The sequence below is a fragment of the Onychostoma macrolepis genome, chromosome 05 (assembly GCF_012432095.1).
Source record: "Onychostoma macrolepis isolate SWU-2019 chromosome 05, ASM1243209v1, whole genome shotgun sequence".
NCBI lineage: Eukaryota > Metazoa > Chordata > Actinopteri > Cypriniformes > Cyprinidae > Onychostoma > Onychostoma macrolepis.
The window spans coordinates 7060399-7079457 of record NC_081159.1 but is presented as its reverse complement, the minus strand read 5'-3'; the positions used below and the strand labels follow the sequence as shown (position 1 = coordinate 7079457).

General features: G+C 39.0%; 1 protein-coding gene across 2 annotated transcripts in view; it reads left to right on the top strand.

Annotated features, from left to right (window-relative positions):
* col27a1b (collagen, type XXVII, alpha 1b) overlaps window positions 1-19059 on the top strand; it is a 100143-nt gene that overhangs the window by 46319 nt on the left and 34765 nt on the right. For both annotated transcript variants that reach the window (XR_009271418.1, XM_058776746.1), the window contains exons 13-28: window positions 1720-1773; window positions 4923-4967; window positions 5139-5192; window positions 5731-5775; window positions 6919-6972; window positions 7799-7852; window positions 7969-8022; window positions 8487-8540; window positions 8647-8700; window positions 10482-10526; window positions 11305-11358; window positions 13542-13586; window positions 13686-13739; window positions 13945-13998; window positions 14641-14694; window positions 15310-15363. Coding sequence is in view for 1 of the 2 variants with exons in the window: in XM_058776746.1 (XP_058632729.1) it covers window positions 1720-1773; window positions 4923-4967; window positions 5139-5192; window positions 5731-5775; window positions 6919-6972; window positions 7799-7852; window positions 7969-8022; window positions 8487-8540; window positions 8647-8700; window positions 10482-10526; window positions 11305-11358; window positions 13542-13586; window positions 13686-13739; window positions 13945-13998; window positions 14641-14694; window positions 15310-15363 (828 nt within the window). In the remaining variant the exon portion in view is untranslated. The remainder of the gene's footprint in view (window positions 1-1719; window positions 1774-4922; window positions 4968-5138; window positions 5193-5730; window positions 5776-6918; window positions 6973-7798; window positions 7853-7968; window positions 8023-8486; window positions 8541-8646; window positions 8701-10481; window positions 10527-11304; window positions 11359-13541; window positions 13587-13685; window positions 13740-13944; window positions 13999-14640; window positions 14695-15309; window positions 15364-19059) is intronic.

Sequence of the window (19059 nt, the reverse complement as noted above, 5' to 3'; positions counted from 1 at the left end):
TAATATCTTAAGCACAAGAAAATCTGCACACATATAGATAGATAGATAGATAGATAGATAGATAGATAGATAGATAGATAGATAGATAGATAGATAGATAGATAGATAGACAGACAGACAGACAGACAGAGAGACAGGCAGACAGAACCAAACTCAGTCATAGCATAAGTCATACTGCAAATATTATTTTTCATTATTCCTGACAGTCTGTCTTGGCAGTAGACAGAGCTGTCTTATTTTGTCTAGATGAATAATACTAAATTACCACTAATTAATTACGAAGTTTTTACCATCTACACACCCATAATTTTCTATTTACCAAAATGACGTTGGTGCTCTGAGACTGCGTATTTTCAAAAGAACTAGACATTAAGAATTCAGGCTCATCTTTTTCCAAAACAACTACCAATTATGTGTAGTTCTCTCTAGACTCAAAGCACAAATGCAGTGCCAAGCACAGATTCATCTGTTCTTAATAAGCAATTCTCTAACTCTGCAGTTCTGTTTGATAGGCAGCACATGCATCTCGGCCATAACTCACTGTTTGCCTTTTTGGAGGACAAAAAAAGATCTCCACACGGCGCACGTGTTGACTTTGGCCTTAAGACAAGCACACGTTTAGCACACAGTGAAGTGCGACGTCACAGCTCTTGTCCTCTTATATAACGTAACAGTAGATAGAGGGGAAACAGCGCTGTCAGCGAATCCCTGCCGGTCCTCCTCTCGCTGCTCCTGGTCGTTGCCAGAGCAAGGAAACACTCAGCCATGGAATTTCCTGCAGGGTTGACAGAGACGAGAACTGAGCTTGTTTCTGTGACTCGGCATCAGGCTCTGTTTTCATAAAACAAAACTTCAGGGAGCCATATTCTTACTTTTTTATTAGTACATTCTTAATTTCTGTTGTAAATTGCTGTCCTTAGCGTCCTTTTTTTTTTTTACTTTATACGAGACTTTTATGGTTACTACGGTTTTTAGACTTTATTTATTTATATACTGCATTTATTTGATCAAAAATACTGTAAATTAACAGTAATATTGTGAAATTATATTACTATTTAAGTTTTAAAATATTATGGCAAAGTTGGCTTTTACTCCAGTCTTCAGTGTCACATGATCCTTTAGAAATCATTCTGATATGCTGATTTGGTGCTCAAGTAGCATTTATTATTATTAAATAAAACAGTTTAAAAAACAGTTTTACAGTTTAAAACTGCTTAATGTAATTTTTTGTTAATCTTTGCTATATGGAAAGCATGGCTAAAGTTCAAACTCAAAATAAAAAATAGTTCTAACTTACCACATTATCTACAGTAGAAATAGAAATACAAAACCTTCATTTTAATCTGTTTTACTCACATACTTAAATAGTGGTAAAACAATTCTGGCCATTAATATACAGTACCAAAACCACCTTTGTAAAATGAACAATGCTACAGTGTCTCCCAGTTTTCTAGTTAGTTAGTTGGTGGTTAGAACTTATTCTATCCTATTGCTGCTTTCCTGTGGCTGTTATTTGAGATCCAGTTTTTCAGTATCCCATGATTATGGAGTTGTTCTGGTATTACAGAGGTTTGCGCAGGATTAGAGTGAAGGGACAATGTTTACCATGTGGGCAACTGGAAACAGCAATGCACAAATGGTATCTGCCCTGAGTCTAAGTGCGGTTTCTTCCAGTCTCGCTCTGCTAAGCTCTGCTGTCTCTCACATTTGTGTGCTTAGGGCTTTCCAGGAGATTTTGGGGAGCGAGGACCACCAGGACCTGATGGAAACCCAGTAAGTAGTGCTACATCACCCACCTGGCCAACTGCCATCTGGGGGAACTCCAGTTTTCTAATGCTCAGAGAGATTTAAGCATAGATGTTTGGGGTTATATTTATTATCAGGTTTAGTGTATCAGAATATTGCCGCACAGCAAGAGAAATGTTCAGCAAAAAGTCATCCCAAAGTCTCCTACTGTAGCCTCTGCATGCCCTTTTCCTGCCTGTCATACACTGTTATACACATATGGTTATACAATCTGACCGGGCCACGCAAACCGCTACACTCTAATAAATATCTTTGATTTCTGCCACCACAATAACACACACAAGCCAGTTGGGCGTCCAGTGTGTGCAGCTCAGCATTGAGTAATATTGGTAATGAGGAAATCAGCTGTCACTACCGGAGTCTACAGCAGATATCTGTTTTAGCCATTACAGGGGTTGCTTCACTTCTGATCGTTTAACCATATTCTTTATGAAATTTTTCATCTTATTCATGCTTCCATGTACCATAATATTAAAATATGTAATTTTTCTGTCACTGATTTGCATGTTAGGAATTGACATCTTTTAGACATAAGTACTGTATAATATCTTAGCAATCTATAAAATGTGTGCAGTATTGTTAAAAATGATTAGCAGAAAATTCTAATGCAAAACCACATTTCACCAGCTTGTTAGTGGTCTTTGTTAAGCATCACAGTCACTATTGCTCATACCTGCAGTTAGGAATTTGAAAAAAATAAATAAATAGACTACAGATAGTCCTGCACAATTTCAGGTTTGAACATCCAGTCTTTTGGCTTGTTGAAGAGATGTGAGCCATTGTGCCATTGTATTGAGGTCATCCCACTGAATATTTATTAGATTACGTCCTTTTGTATTCTGCAGAAGAAAGTCAATCATGAGAATGAGTAAATGAACTGTCCCTCTAAAACTCTCCAATCATTTTGTCTGCTTAAATCCTGCATATTACTTACAATTGACTGCAAGCTCACATTCACATCTGCCCCCATCCAATCAACAACCTATGGATAGAATCAAGTCCCCACCCTACATTTTTTATTTTTGATAATCCATTTTACTCGGATGTATGTCACAATATGGTAGAAAAGATCTATCACTACTTTAGTTCCATTGCAACTTTAAGATATTCTGGTGAGCTCATTTTACTACTGTAGGTTCAATAACAAGCCACTTATGCCGAGTTCACACTGCATGATTTTCAAAGTCGTCGGATCACAGATGTTTTCACACTGCACGACTATCTGGGGTAGCATTCAGGAAGTTACACACTGCATGACTTTACAATAGGAAGAATCGCCAACAACTCTGTCTGGTCCACAAACTACATTTCAGAACCAAACGCACACTAAGGAAATAACGCAAGATCATGCTAATATTGTGGTCTGTAACTCCTCCCCCAACTTCCCATTGCCCAGTATCTTGCTCTTTCATTGGCTGTAGGTTATCACCAATGTATTTTTCAGTCAGAACTCATTTCACATAGCAGGATTTTTAATCGCCAACAGGTCAAGATATTTAGCATGGCAAATATTTCACAGGCGTCGGCAACGCATCGACGATTCTATCAGATCGCGTACTTTGATAATTCACACTGAGTGATTGTCACTCGCATGAACGAGCACCGATTTGCCTCCGATTTCAGGCATTTGTCTGCAATTTCACAAAACCTATCGCAGAGTGAAAATCGTGTTACACTTTATTTCGATAGTCCACTTTAGATATTCTACTAACTATAAGTAACTTTGTAACTACATGCCAACTACATGTCAACTAATTCTCATTAATTAACAACTACATGTCTACTAACTCTCAGTAGGGTAGGTTTAGGGTTAGTAAAACAAGTTGACATATAGTTGCAAAGTTTCTCATACTCAGTATATTGTATGTTGTGAACCCATCAAAATAAAGTGTTAGAAGATATTAAGCAGACAGTCTACTAATACTCTAATGACTGCTAGTTGACATGTAGTTGCAAAGTTACTTACTGTTAGTAGAATGTATAAAGTGGACTATCGAAATAAAGTGTTACCAAAATCGGGGCTAAAATCGTGCAGTGTGAACTCACCATTAGCAACATCCTAGCAGCTGTTAAAGGGATAGTTCACCCAAAAATGAAAATTCTGTCATTAATTACTCACCCTCATGTCAGAACACAAATTAAGATATTTTTGATTAAATCCGAGAGCTTTCTGATCCTGCATAGACAGGAACGCAACTAGCATGTTCAATGCCCAAAAAGGTAGTGAGGACATTGTTAAAATAGTCCATGCGACATCATTGGTTCAGCCGTTATTTTTTGAAGCTATGAGAAGACTTTTTGGGCACAAAGAAAACAAAAATAACGACTTTATTCAACAATTCTTCTCTTCCGTGTCGGTCTTTGACGTACATTCACGAGAGTTACATGACGCATGCGTGTGTTGCTGCTGATGCAGGAGCCGGCATTCTGACATAGAACCTGCATGTGCTGCACCTTCCTCACCTACAAAGAGAGGAATGCAGAAAGCTCTCGGAAGGTGCACCATTCACATAAAATTGAGTTTTTTTGAAAAATTTGGACTGTACGAAAGTAATTATTAAGAATCTTGCCTGCCTGAGTCTTTTGCAAACAGACTATATCAAATATACACTTATGTGAGCAATTTTTTTTCCCTTGCCAACTCACTTCAGCCTTCCAAAGCTGAGCCGGCAGTAGCTTAGCGTAGTGCTAGACTGACCACCTGATTCCCTTCTGTACTGTAACCCTAACCATATCGCAAACGTAGAGGACACACACGCCTTCACCTCAATCCTTTTTATTCATCAGCGGTCACTCAGCAAGAGCAGCCGACCCTGTAACATCTATCTGCTCGCTTTCAAAGAACAAGGAAAGCGAAAATACACTGGGGATTTTTTTGGCCTGCTGCTGAGAGAGGAAGTAGGTATGGCAGGTAGCAGCGAGCCAGTCACGCCACACAACAAGCCCCTCTCTGTACTCCACAGCATGTCTCTTTCATTGGCTCACTGAGGGGTAGATGCAGGCAAAAGATTAGCTTGCTATCAGGGAACAGAGGCTTCATCCCCCGACTTTCTCCAGCGTCCTCAGAGCGAATGTTGTGCCAGTATCGCTCAGTATCTGCTCTCTGTTTCTCACAGGGGGAGATGGGTGCCCCAGGTCCTGTTGGCATACCTGGTTTTATTGTGAGTAAACAAACATTAAATTATTAACATTGGCTGTGGTTTTTGCCTTCCCGACATTTATGCTTTCTGATTTAGTTTTTTTTTTAGTTTTTTTTTTCTGTTGGCCTGTGAATATAATGTGTGCACTGTACATTTTTATGCTTCTTCATGCTTTTTAATATTTCATGGCAGGGCAATATGGGTCTTGTTGGAATTGTGGGTCTTCCTGGATTAATAGGACCAAAGGTGATTACATTGAAATTGTTATGAACATCCATGCTGAAAAGACTATTTCAAACTAGCCTAAAGGGATTTGCTGGTCTTAGTTGATTTAGGATGGTTTGGCTGGTCTCCCAGCATAAAAAGTAGCCAAAACCCCTCTAAAACAAGAAAACCACACCAATCTAACCAGCTTGGTCAGGCTGGGAGAAATCAAAGGAAATTAACTTACAAATTGCTTGCTTATTTGTCTTTGCACACTACACTGGAATAACGAAAAGAAATTTTAACATGATTATTTTAACAATTGAAATGACACACAATAACTTTAGGTCATACACCGTATTACATAATACTTTAATTTTCAACACATTTAGTGACATATATTAATATGGATTATTTTCATAGCAACAAATGTTGTAGGCAACGCTATTTAATAAATGTACAGATACAGAGTTCAGTTTGCATTCAAAAAGCATCGGATGGTTAAAATGTATGGTCTTTAATTCATAAAACAATTCTACCAATTATTCTTTTTAACAATTGTCTGTTTGGTGTCTTGCAGGGTGTACCAGGAAACCCTGGCGAGTCTGGACTGAAAGGTGATAAGGTGATCTGAATGACCTTTATTAGCTTTTGCTTCTTCTGTATTTGCTTGCACAGAGCCACTATTAGGAGAGACTGAGATCAGCTGTAACATGCTAAAATGTTGTCAGTCACAAAAAGTTAAAAGTCAGTAAGAATTTTTAAAAAGCAGTTCATACTTTTATTCATCAAGGATGCATTAAAATGATCAAAAGGGACAGTAAAGACATGTATGTTACAAAAGATTTCTATTTCATATAAACTCTGTTGAACTTTCCTCAAGGAAGATAAAAATTAAGCAGCACAACTGTTTTTAGCATTAATAGTAATAATAAGAAATGTTTTGTGAGCAGCAAATCAGCATATCAGAATGATTTCTGAAGAATCATTTGACACTGAAGACTGGAGTAATGGCTGTTGAAAATTATGCTTTGCCATCACAGGAATAAATTACATTTTGAAATATATAAATTGAAACAGTTATTTTAAATTATATTATTTCACAATAGTACTGGTTTTACTGTATTTTTGATCAAATAAATATATCTTGGTGAGCATAAGATACCTTTCAAAACCATAATGACACATACTCCATACATAACTCAGTAGAGTTCTCTCTCTGTCTGGGATTGTAAATAAATAAACAAACAAACAAACAGATAAATCGATTTTCAGATATTTGAGACTTTTCAATAAAAATTGCTTAGAAATTCATACAGTAATGAATGTTACTCTATCAAGTATTGATCAATATATTTTAGTAAAATAGTAAAGCAATGATATTGTTACTGAGGTGTGCTTTTAAGTGAGATTTAATATTAAGACTGGTCAAGGCATCAGAAGTGTAACCTCTGGATTGCTTCTCCCCATTTCTGTGTTGGTCTCTCTGTCTGCCAGCTGGACAGGTGCTGGGCTGGCAGCCCTGTACTTAAATGTTGTATTTTGCTGCTAGGCAAGATATTTATAAGGCTTTGTTTTGGACAGCTTCTCTGATCTCCATGTATACAGTTACAGACACATTGTAACATAGATACAGTTACAGTACAGACATTCAGACATAGAGACAGTATCTGGAGTAACTGGACTAATGCTGTGATTGAACTGCTGGGACATCCCGACTTAAAGACCAGAGAATGATGTTTTGTCACTGTTTTGTCTCCATCAACAGGGTGAAGTCGGGTTGCCAGGTGAACCGGGAGAACCTGGATTTCAAGGTGACAAGGTATTTCAGATAATGGCTTTTCTTTTGATGTATTCACGCAGTGAGTAATATAAAAAACTGTGTTCAATAAAAATATTGTGTAGAAATAATATTCACTCATAAATTGTTAGTAAATTTCACAGTTCATTACAAAGTGTGACATTTTGAAAAAGACTATTAAAAAGACTATTTTCTTGGGTGACACTTTAGAAAGGGAACACATATTCACTATTAACTACGACTTTTCCCTCAATAAATTCCTAATTTGCTGCTTATTAATAGTTAGTAAGGTAGTTGTTAAATTTAGGTATTGGGTAGGATTTGTTACATGTCTGCCTGTCCTAGTCCTCGTTCTCCTTATTTGGTTTAGTTCCTGCCCTCATTAGTTAATTATCGTTTGATTGTCCCCACCTGAGTTTGATTATGTTGTTTGCTCTTTTGTTCCTGCTCCTTTATAAGTCCTGAGTTCTCCCTCTGTGTTTGTCCGTGATTAAGAATGTTATGAAGTGTACTGATGTTTCTGTTTACATTCCTGTATCTACTAATCTTCATTAAAAGGCATATTTGTACTTCGTCGCCTCCTCGCACTCCTTGAAGGACACTACTCGTAACAGGATTAGGGATGTAGAATAAGGTCATGTAGAATAAGGCATTAATATGTGCTTAATTACTACTAATTAATGGCTAATATTCTAGGAATATGCATGCTAATAAGCAGCTAGTTTTTAACTTCAAAACATGTGTGTGTGCATGCATTTGTATTTGTGTGTATTTATGTGTATTCTAAGACCCGAACAGAGGTTTTTATTTAAGGAACTATGTACTTATAATTGACTGAATTCTCCAGGGTAATCAGGGCTCACCAGGTTTACCAGGAATTCAAGGAAAGCCAGGACCACAGGTTAATTCATACAACCTTTTTATTATTATTGTTATTTCATTGTATTTTACCAGGTTGTTAAATCTTAAATCTTTAGTTCTGATTTGACAAATTATAGCAAACAGTTTGTCTTTCAGGGGAAGCCTGGAGATCGAGGCCCAGATGGTTTGCCAGGCCCACCTGGCCCTGAGGTAATTGTGTTTTTCATTTCAGGCCAAGTGTACTCTACAAAGACAGAAGGTCATTGCCTTGTGTACATTTAAAAACTTATGATTTCTTGTTTTACACTACACATCTATGCTTATAACAGCTGTGTCTGTTATAAGATTAAATTCTTCCCACTGAAGTTCAGTTCGCATACAAACCCATGCACAAACTCACAGAAAATAAACTATAGTAAAAGAGCATAAAAACATGACAGAGTGCCTTTCAGCTGCACATAAGTGCACTTTCTATGTCTTAAATTGGCAACAAAATGTAGCCAAATCGCAGACTTACAACATAAAAGTGCAGTTGTAGTGCACTTGGCTTTAGTAGTTAATTTGCAGTTGTTTAGAAAGCTCACACAGTCCTCCAATAGCTTTCAGAGTGAGAAGTTGTAGTTGAGTAGCTGAGGGAGTCTAGACTAAAGACTAATGTTGTTACTTTTTCTTAGGGTTTTCCCGGGAATTTTGGACCACCAGGACAGAATGGCGCTGAGGGCCCAAAGGTGTGCATCTCTCTTCTTTAAGCTTTTGGTCCCCTTCCCAAAATTTGAAATTGGGTCCCGAATTGTAAAATGGGGGCAAATCTGGTAATTTTTTAATACCTCACAGGGGAATGCAGGAACAAAAGGGATTCCAGGCCCTAGAGGAGTTCCTGGACTTGAGGTAGGACCCGGACAGGTTCTGACCCTTCTTTGGTTTAGGAATAAATCCTGAATTTATAACTGTAAATCTAAATGTACAACTGTATACAGTATCTGCATATAGTTATAAACAATGTTTAATATAAACATGTTTATGTGATAATCCTCTGTGTATAAAAACCATAAAAATTTACTTCATTCTGTAACTACTTTTGTAAGTCTATTGGCATATACAAGGAAGCAAAACCAACATCTTGTAAGTCCAGTTGTAAGTATAATTAATAAATATTTGCCTTTGAGTAAAGCCAAATATATCAATGTTTGGCGTACATTCTTAAACAGCAAGGTTTTTATGCAAGGCCAGTAAAATTCCTTTGTAAACCCATCAAGGCCTGGAGTTTTACCATAATACAGCCAAGAGATTCCATGGAATAGTCATACTTTTTCTATGATATATTAGGTAAAAAACAAATTCCATAGATAAATAGGTGACACATAAATGCATACAACAACTAGATATGTTTAAATTGGGTAGCACGTTAGTATTTGGACCAATTCTCACTATTAAAGGGATAGTTCACCCAAAAATGAAAATTTGATGTTTATCTGCTTACCCCCAGGGCATCCAAGATGTAGGTGACTTTGTTTCTTCAGTAGAACACAAACAAAGGTTTTTAACTCAAATCGTTGCAGTCTGTCAGTTCTATAATGCCAGTCAATGGGCACAGAATCTTTGAGAGAGAAAAAAACATGCACAGACAAATTCAAATTAAACCCTGCGGCTCGTGACGATACATCGATGTCCTAAGACACGAAACGATCGGTTTTTGCGAAAAACTGAACAGTATTTATATCATTTTTTACCTCTGATAAACCTCAATGTCCGACTGGTCACAACATTCGGCACGTGACGCGTCAACCTGCTCTGGCACATAGATATATATATACATAGATGCCTCATTAGCGACTGTTTCTTTGGGCTGTGATACGTAAGGATCTACGTATATATCTATGTGTATATATATCTATGTTCCAGAGCTGTTGACGCGTCACGTGCTGGATGTTGTGGATGAGCTCAGGAGAGTTGGACATTGCCTGTATCAGAGGTAAAAAATTATATAAATGCTGTTCAGTTTCTAACACAAACTGATCGTTTCGTGTCTTAGGACATCAATGTATCGTCACGAGCCACAAGGTTTAATTTGGATTTGTGTACATGTTTTTTTTTCTCTCAAAGATTCTGTGCCCATTGACTGGCATTATAGGACTGACAGACTGCAAAGGTTTGAGTTAAAAATCTTCGTTTGTGTTCTACTGAAGAAACAAAGTCACCTACATCTTGGATGCCCTGGGGGTAAGCAGATAAACATCAAATTTTCATTTTTGGGTGAACTATCCCTTTAACTAGTTGCTTATTAGCATGCCTATTATTAACATATTGGCTTTTTATTAGTAATTAGTACTGTACCAGCACAATGAGGCACAACTTTAACAAAATCAAATCAAATGATAAAGACCAGTATAGAGCTATTCTGCATTACTTGGTGTTGAAAATAACATTTATATGGCAAAGAATAAGCAACACCACATTTTAAATGAATCATTTCTATTTTAACATCCAAATTCATGCATATAAAGCATAGCTTATTAGAAGCTCGTTAAAATCTAAGATGTCATTGTATTACGGGTGTTTTCAAAAGGCTTTTGCTCATATGCACATCAAAAAGGTTAAAATCCTAATCAATATAATTTTGTAGATGCTTATTACTTCTAAAATTATAACGCCTCTGTTTTAAACCACAGGGAGATCAGGGCTCAGTAGGACCACCAGGGACTCCAGGACTAGAGGTGAGTGCTTTCTTGATACACCCCTTGGATATCTTGAGTTAAACTTCAATTAGACATCTTAGCAGTCGCGTTGACTTATAGCCTATTGAGGCTCATGACCGGAGGCTCCCTTTAAAGTTGTTGATGCTGGTTCGTGTTTTCTTGCAATTTTATAATTTTGTTGTGTTACAGTTGAGCATTTAGCATAATATAGTAATAAACTTCAGACACTCCTGTTGGTTTATATCACTCAGCAAAGACTTTTATAATGTGTTAGTTTTAAATCCCTCCAAATACAATCTCTTCCAAAACAATTTCACAACAGCATCCAGACTTGACCCAGATTCAGCAATGATGGTATAAAATGTAGTAAAGAATAGTCTGTCCATATGCCAAAGCCTGTCATACAAACCTGACAAGAGATGAATTCAAATGAACAGTTCATTGCATTTAACCCACTTTTTCATGTTCAAATAGAGAGTCTGTCCAAGTGAGGCCAGTGTGGATAATTTAGATAATGAGGCAAAAGGGTCAGACATTAGCTAATAGATGACCAGGGGATATCTATCCAAGCTCCAACATAAACACTTCTGAGTATTGTTCACTGGATTTGTGAGACTGAAGGTGATGCATCTGTTTCTGAATTATTTAATGAAGCTACGCTCTCTCTCTCTGGGAGAGCTCATATATTGGCGAATGGAGGAGATTTGTCCCAGGAACGTGGGCTAATGAGATGTCAGGGAGTAGATTTAGAGGACTGGGAGTCCAGTACTATGGGTCATTTCTACTTTCTGTTCAGGGCAGACCTGGGAGGAAGGGTTTCCCTGGGAATCCAGGGGAGGATGGAATGAAGGTAAGAATTCATGACAGCCAAATGGCCACTATAATTTAGACTCCAATTTTCCATTAATGTGTTTCTTCAACTATTTGGCCAACTTTGGCCCAATGGAAAATCTTTAAACTCTCAATCTCAATACTTTTTTCTTTAAAAGTAATTCTTAATGAAAATTCCCACCACATTATTTCATCATCACACCATGTTTAACCATATAAAGCCTTATGTACTGTATGAAATAATATTCATACTAATAATAAATAATATAATACATTTGTGTTAATATGTGTTTTTTAATTGAGTATCATACTTGATACGCCAGGCATTTATGGCTCATATAGTATAGTATGAGTTCATTAAGACCTCTGTTTTATTCAGAGGCCCAAAATATACTGCTTGAATCTAATTGGTTGACAAACGTTCCAAGGTGTGCAATTATTTGCAGGGAAACACACGGATAAAGTAGTTCCAGGCAGGTCTTGACCATGTAACATGTCCATATGACTTCACCAAATGATTTCAGTTATTTCAAAGGTCCTTACAGCTTATATCAACAAGAGAACCAAAACACACAACGACAATGACCAAGCAAATAAACATAGTAAACAATAAGATAAACAGATAAACTTACAGTTTGGCTATTAGTAGAGACGCTGCTGCCAATCACTGTTGAGAGACGCACAGACTCAGGTATTTCACACATGCTTAATCTCTATCTCAGGGTTCCTCAAATCTTACCCTGGAGGTCCAATCCACTGCAGAGTTTAGCTCCAACCCTGATCAAACTCACCCGTCTGTGATTTTCTAATGATCCTGAAGACATTGATTAGCCTGTTCAGGTGTGTTTGATTAGGGTTACAGCTAAACTCTGCAGGAAAGTGGATCTCGAGGTCCAGATTTGAGGAGCCCTGCGTCTATCTCCTTCTGTCTGTCTAATAACTTCATTATTAATTATTCATAACTGCATTAGTCTGCTATAAATGGCTTAAGCCTCCGTTACTAGGTCTAAAATGACATTTTTGAATTAGCAATGGAGGTGTTAGATGAGATGCATAAGAAATTAATCCTACTCACAAGAGCGTTTTAAGGACAAAAGCCAGATGAATGTCTTTAAATGCAACATCTGAGCAATATTTGAGATGTGGTAAGCGTATTATAAGTGCAATAATTGACTCCGGTCCGTTGAATTATTCCTTACATAAACTACTTAAATAAAATGCATAGAAATATCAGTTGTCACTCTGTATCTCCCAATAATATGATTATAAGATATTTAAATGTTTCGTTTTATGATCAAAGCTCTTTAGTATTAGTGTAATATAGTGCAATACTGTGATGATTGAGAGATAGAAGTAAATGTTCCTCCAAAGCTTGTTAATCATGTTTGATACTCATATTTCAACATAATTTTTCTAAAAAAAAAGTGATATATGGATAATCATGTAAACCAAAGTTGCTTCAGTCCAGCAAGTGTTTATCTTGAAATAGTTCTATAAAAGTTATGTTTACTTCATTTACTTCATAAAAATCAGTAAATATTTCACAGCAAAAAGACACATGTACTATGACCTGAAGTTGGACATTTTTACAATTATACTACAAGGATTTTACTTGCTAAAAAAGTATAAACTCAGACAACAGAAGGAATGTAATAGATTGTTGTAGTAGTTGTTTTGATAATGTTGATAATTTAGAGGCTTTAGAAATTTGTTTATAAAATATCACACAGTTGGCTTTATAGAGTTAACAGCATTCTGTGATGAAAATGACATTTTAATATATTTATATTATAGTTTTTAATAAATGTAGCACTTATTTCATAAATGTATTCTAAATACAATCAAATAATATTTTTACACATTTTTGACTAAATTACAACTTGAATGGAAGTAAAACACAAATCAAATACAATGTTTCTAACATTTGCCCTTAATTTTTCTTGTTCTCACACATCACATGTGTCTTATTTCATCTGAACTCTTCACTGACGCTGTTGTCTCCTTGGTAAACAAGTACACTAATGTTGGATAAAACCTAATTATGGGCAATATAGTGTCATAGTTGAAGAAACACCCTTTACTTTTTTTCTGTTCCCAATGATGTGTGAATGAGTCCTCTTTATTAGAGGTCATTATGTTGGTAATGAATACATTAACATCTAAGTGAGTTTTTGAATTGCAAATCTTGTCCCTTTGCTGTAGGGAGAGCCTGGATTTCCTGGAAATCCTGGGATGCTCGGTGAGAGGGTAAAGGATCTTTCGTGTACTTCTGTATATTTATATGCGTTTTAATCTGGAGTTAATAATCTTTGATTTCCGTTTTACTTATTTCTTTGTGCACAATAGGGTCTTATTGGTTTCATCGGACCTGTCGGTGAGGTGGGGTTTCCTGGAGAAAAGGTCAGAATTCCGTTTCACAGCATTCCGCCATGTGTAATCATTAAATTCAGATTAATCTTGGTTCCTGTTTATATATGGCATGTGTTTAAAATCAATCATCAGACATTTATGTTGGTTTTGTATGATGGTCAATGTTGTCTTTCCTTGATGTTAGTGTTATCTTCTGCTGTGTTGTTTGGCTTAGATGTGTTTCTTGTGCTCTCAGGGAGATCGTGGTGAGATGGGTCTGCCCGGGCCACCTGGAGAAAAGGGAGCGATGGTAAGGAGTAAGTCTGGATCTCGTCTCTGCTCTCAGGGGAACTCTAATACCCACTTAACCTTGGGCAGTCACTATTACTCACACAGCTCACAGCTACAATGGTTGGAAAGTAGTAGTATGTGGGGAAAATGCCTCATCAGCCATTTTCCATTCATGAGATAATTAGCTAGACCACTGCAAGAGTCATTTCCCTTTCAATGACATAAGGAAATTGTAGCCATTTGCTGCGCAAAGTGGTTTGGGAACAATGTCAAAGTTGAAACCAAATTCAAGCCACTCCATAGAACTCCAAACGGCAACCTTCCAGTCTTTCCAAGAAGTTTTGTTGTTATTTCAGTGTTTCAATAGTTCCTACAACACTTAAAACTTTCTGTATGTATTTGTTGCCCATGGCAATCCAAAAAAATAGTCGGTCTTCATTTCCATTGTTAATTATGAGCGCTTGCCAACGAACAACGTAGGAGTTGTTCTCAGTGTAGTTTGCTACATCATGCTTATATATGCTCTTTCTTCTATGCTGCACAAATAAATGGTGTACAGTAGTACAGTTGAAATGGAACAATAAAACAAATACAACTGAGTGAGAGTTTTTTAGAGATTATATCTTGTTCTATAATGATGTGCCTGTGATTGTTGTTTTAGGGACACCCAGGGGCCCCGGGTGAGAGAGGCCCATCTGGACCAGAAGGTACACCAGTAAGTCAATGTTATTCAATATATATAAACTGACTTCATTTATCCCTGGCCAAGAGTCTCTGCAAAAAGTAACATCAGCACAAATCAGCTCTGTTTCGTGTCTTACTTTTCTGTTGTAATTTCCACATTTTGTGCAGTCGTCAGGCCTGAATCTTTCTAGGTAAATCCAGACTACAGAAACATCATAACAGGCCTCATTTTATTCAGTAATCAAATTAACATTTTGCCTCTGCACATCACTGTTTACATTCTCTCATTAGAGCTCTCCATACACACTGATGATAGACTCAGACACCAGCATAATTAGCATCCTAACGAATTAAACCTGACAACTTCTTGGACTTCTTTGCTCTTTTCACACAAATGTTGACGTCATGCAAGCGTTTGGCAGGAAATACCTTTTGAAGGGACTCGGATGACCCTGTGAGCAAGGCAAAAAGTGCAGCGGAGTACAAACATAAACACCAGCCTTTGAAGGACAGAGCTTTCACCCTGCTGTTGTAATCGGGTCAAGTGATGTTTGTTTGCCTGCCAGAGACTCTTGCCAGCTCTAACTGAATTTCTCAGGGAACGTTCTCCTGCTGCCTGATTCAGGACTCTGTTCTGTGTTTCCAGGGGCCTCCTGGGTCTAGGGGCTTCAGCGGCACCAGAGGACCCAAAGGCAGAAGGGTAAGAACTGATCATTTTGACTATTAATAATGATGGTAGTTACATAAACATGTGCTTTTTGTAAGTAAAACAGTATAATGTTCAAGCTATGCTCATTCAAGTCTTCATTTCACAACTCTATCCATTAACATATTTTTGTAATCTCTCTAGATACTTATCACTGTATACTGAAGATTTTTTTTCTTAGAGGAGGCCATTCAAGTTCACATAGGCCTGTAATGAGTTTTGCATTGGCATATAGTTCTGTCATCTTTGGATAGTTTTGCATTATGCTAATGCAGTGGTTACTGGAAGCTATACTGGGCTATATTTCCTTTATATTTACAGTCAGTGACAGTATCATGGTATCTTCACATCAGCTCTGATTACATTACCATTAAAACCTAATTAAAATTGTAAAATTACACACCACTTTTACGTTCAAATTTCCTGTATTTTAGTTCTATCCCCACAATGATGATAATGTCTACAAAGCTCGAACACAAAACATTAGGACAAACCTATCAATGATTGGGAAAAAAATCTACTTCACATAATGTTTTTAAAAAACTATAAAAATAAAGTCCAGCTGCAGTTAGACTTCTTTGGAAGTGAAACAGTACTATCACAATGAAGGAATCAGTGCCACCCACAGGGATATGCTCCGAATCAAAGCGAGCCACGGGAGTTGAGGGCAAACAAAGGACAGACTCCCATCAGCTGTGGAGGTGGCAGTACTCATGAGCAGCTTGGACCATGTTGGATTTACTGTGAAAGTCAAGTTTTAGCGTGTGTCATAGGTTATGGGTTTTATGGGTAATGGGAACCTGTGGGGGTTGCTATAGAGTTCAGCCTTCAAGTGCTGATGGGAAAGTCCCAAGCTTGGAGATTGGATTATGTCAATGATTCTCAGCAGATAAGAACACTCAAAAAACTCTTCCAAGTCAATATGTATACCATTTGCACCAATTTTACTTCTGTAATTGTGACATATTTCAACGAGAAACACAATATTCAATGAGAAAAAAAATTATAGGATTGGTTGATTTTATCCTTCAGAAATTGATTAATTGTGAAAACTGGCCTTTCTATTACCTAATTGGCTTTAGGTTAACATCATCCAATTGCTTGCACAGCCTACATGAAAAGAACACTTGAGTAATTTTGTTTTAGTTTGTTTAGACTTTGTTTCAATTTCTTTGCAATAACCTGCATTGATATGTGACCCTGGACGACAAAACCAGTCTTAAGTGTCAATTCGAAATCTGAAAGCTGAATACATAAGCTTTCCATTGATGTATAGTTTGTTAGGATAGGACAATATTTGGCAGTGATATAACTATTTGAAAATCTGGAATCTGAGGGTGCAAAAAAAAAAAAATCTAAATATTGAGAAAATCGCCTTTAAATTTGTCCAAATGAAGTTCTTAGCAATGCATATTACTAGCCAAAAATTAAGTTTTGATACATTTACGGTAAAAAATTTACAAAATATCTTCATGGAACATGTGTCAGGAAAAAACACGGATTCACTTGCAGGTTTAACTCAAAATATTTATTTATAAAGTCACAAAACACAAAACTCGGCCGGGGCAGAGGGCCGGGAGCCACAATTCACAATTCAGTCCCAGCGTCAGTGCTGACGCAACATCAGAGTGGAGAGTTACCTTTTGAGCGCGCCGCGAGGGAGGAAGCCACAGGACACAGCTCCGGGAATGCCAGGACAGGAACTTGGGAACAGAGAATTGGAGAAATGATAGGCAGAGAGGGGACAGACGAGAAATCAAACTGTAAGCACTAAACTGAACTTGGAGCCTAGGAAAACACGGCAGGACAAAACACGACTAAATTGAAAGTAGGTCACGAGCAAAGCGTAGCGTGTTCACACCACAACGATCAGACACAAGACTACACACAAGGGGAGCTTAAATAGAGGGAGAATAGATGGATAACTAGTCACAGGTGTGATGGCAGCTAAGGTAGTTAATGAGATAACGATGCGGAGGGGAACCACGAAGACAACGAGCACATGGCAAACTGTCAAAACAAAACCCACATGATCAACAATAAACACACACAACAACTTGCTGATCAGACCGAAGTCATGACAGTACCTCCCCCCCAGAAGAACCACCTGGCGCACCCAGGAGGGGCTCACCCCGTTGCCAGCAGAAGTCCTCGACCAGAGTCTGATCCAGAATGTCCCGGGCCGGTATCCAACTCCTCTCCTCTGGACCGTACCCCTCCCAGTCCACCAGAAACTGGAAACCCCGACCATGCCGTCTAACGTCAAAGAGCTTTCTCACAGTGTACACTGGAGTACCATCTACTATACGAGGGGGGGGGGGGGGGGGGGGGCGGGGAAGAACCAACAGGGTGAAGAGGGGAACGAAACACAGGCTTAACCCTGGATACATGAAAGACAGGGTGAAACCGACCAAGCGTGTGAGGGAGCTTGAGCCGCACTGCCACTGGACTCAGAACCTTGGTGATGCGATATGGCCCAATGAACCTGGGTGCCAGCTTATGAGAAGGCACCCGGAGAGGCAGGTCCTTGGTGGAAAGCCATACTTTCTGACCACACACGTACTGAGGAGCAGGAGTCTTGTGGCGATCAGCCGCTGCTTTGGTCCATCTGGAAGCCCAGGCCAAGACCTCCTTAGCCCTCCTCCAGGTGCGGCGACACCGACAGACGAAGGCTAAGGCAGACGGGACCGCAGCTTCGGGTTCCTGAGCAGGGAAAAGAGGTGGTTGGTAACCCATGGAACATTGAAAGGGAGACATACCTGTGGACGCTACTGGAAGGGAATTGTGGGAATACTCGACCCACGGTAGCTGCTGACTCCAGGAGCTCGGACTATGTGATGCCAGGCAGAGGAGAGCTCTCTCGAGATCCTGGTTGGCTCGCTCGGACTGCCCATTGGTCTGAGGGTGAAAACCTAAAGAAAAGCTTGTTGAGGCCCCGATCTGTCTACAGAACTCTTTCCAAAACCGGGAGACAAATTGTGGTCAGACCAACAGGAGACTGGTTAGAAGTCTTATTTTGAGCACACACTGAGCAAGCCAACACAAACTGCCTGACATCCTGGGCCATGGATGGCCACCAGAATCGCTGACGGAAGGTGGCCAGCGATCTCCGAACCCCTGGATGACAGGTTACCCTGGACTCGTGACCCCACCGGAGGACCTCAGGACGCAGCGCAGCCGGCACAAATAACCGACCCTCTGGACACCTCCTCAGGGCCTCCCGCACGGCCTTCTTTACCCGCCGCTCGACATCCCAAGAGAGGGATCCCACCACCACCCCCTTGGGGAGAATGGTGTCAGGAGCCACATCCCTCCCAGGACCATCGAACAGACGAGAAAGGGCGTCAGGCTTAGTGTTCTTGGAACCCGGCCGATACGAGAGGGAGAAGTTAAACCGCCCAAAGAAGAGTGCCCAGCGGGCCTGCCAAGCATTCAACCTCTTGGCCGAACGGATATATTCCAAGTTCTTGTGATTCGTCCAGACCAAGAAGAGCTGCGCTGCTCCCTCCAACCAATGGCGCCACTCCCCCAGAGCCAGCCTGACTGCCAGCAGCTCCCTGTTACCTATGTCATAATTTCGTTCTGTAGGGCTCAGGCGGTGAGAGAAAAACGCACAGGGGTGCACCTTCTCATCTCTAGGGGACCGTTGGGACAGAACCGCGCCTACCCCGACCTCAAAGGCATCTACCT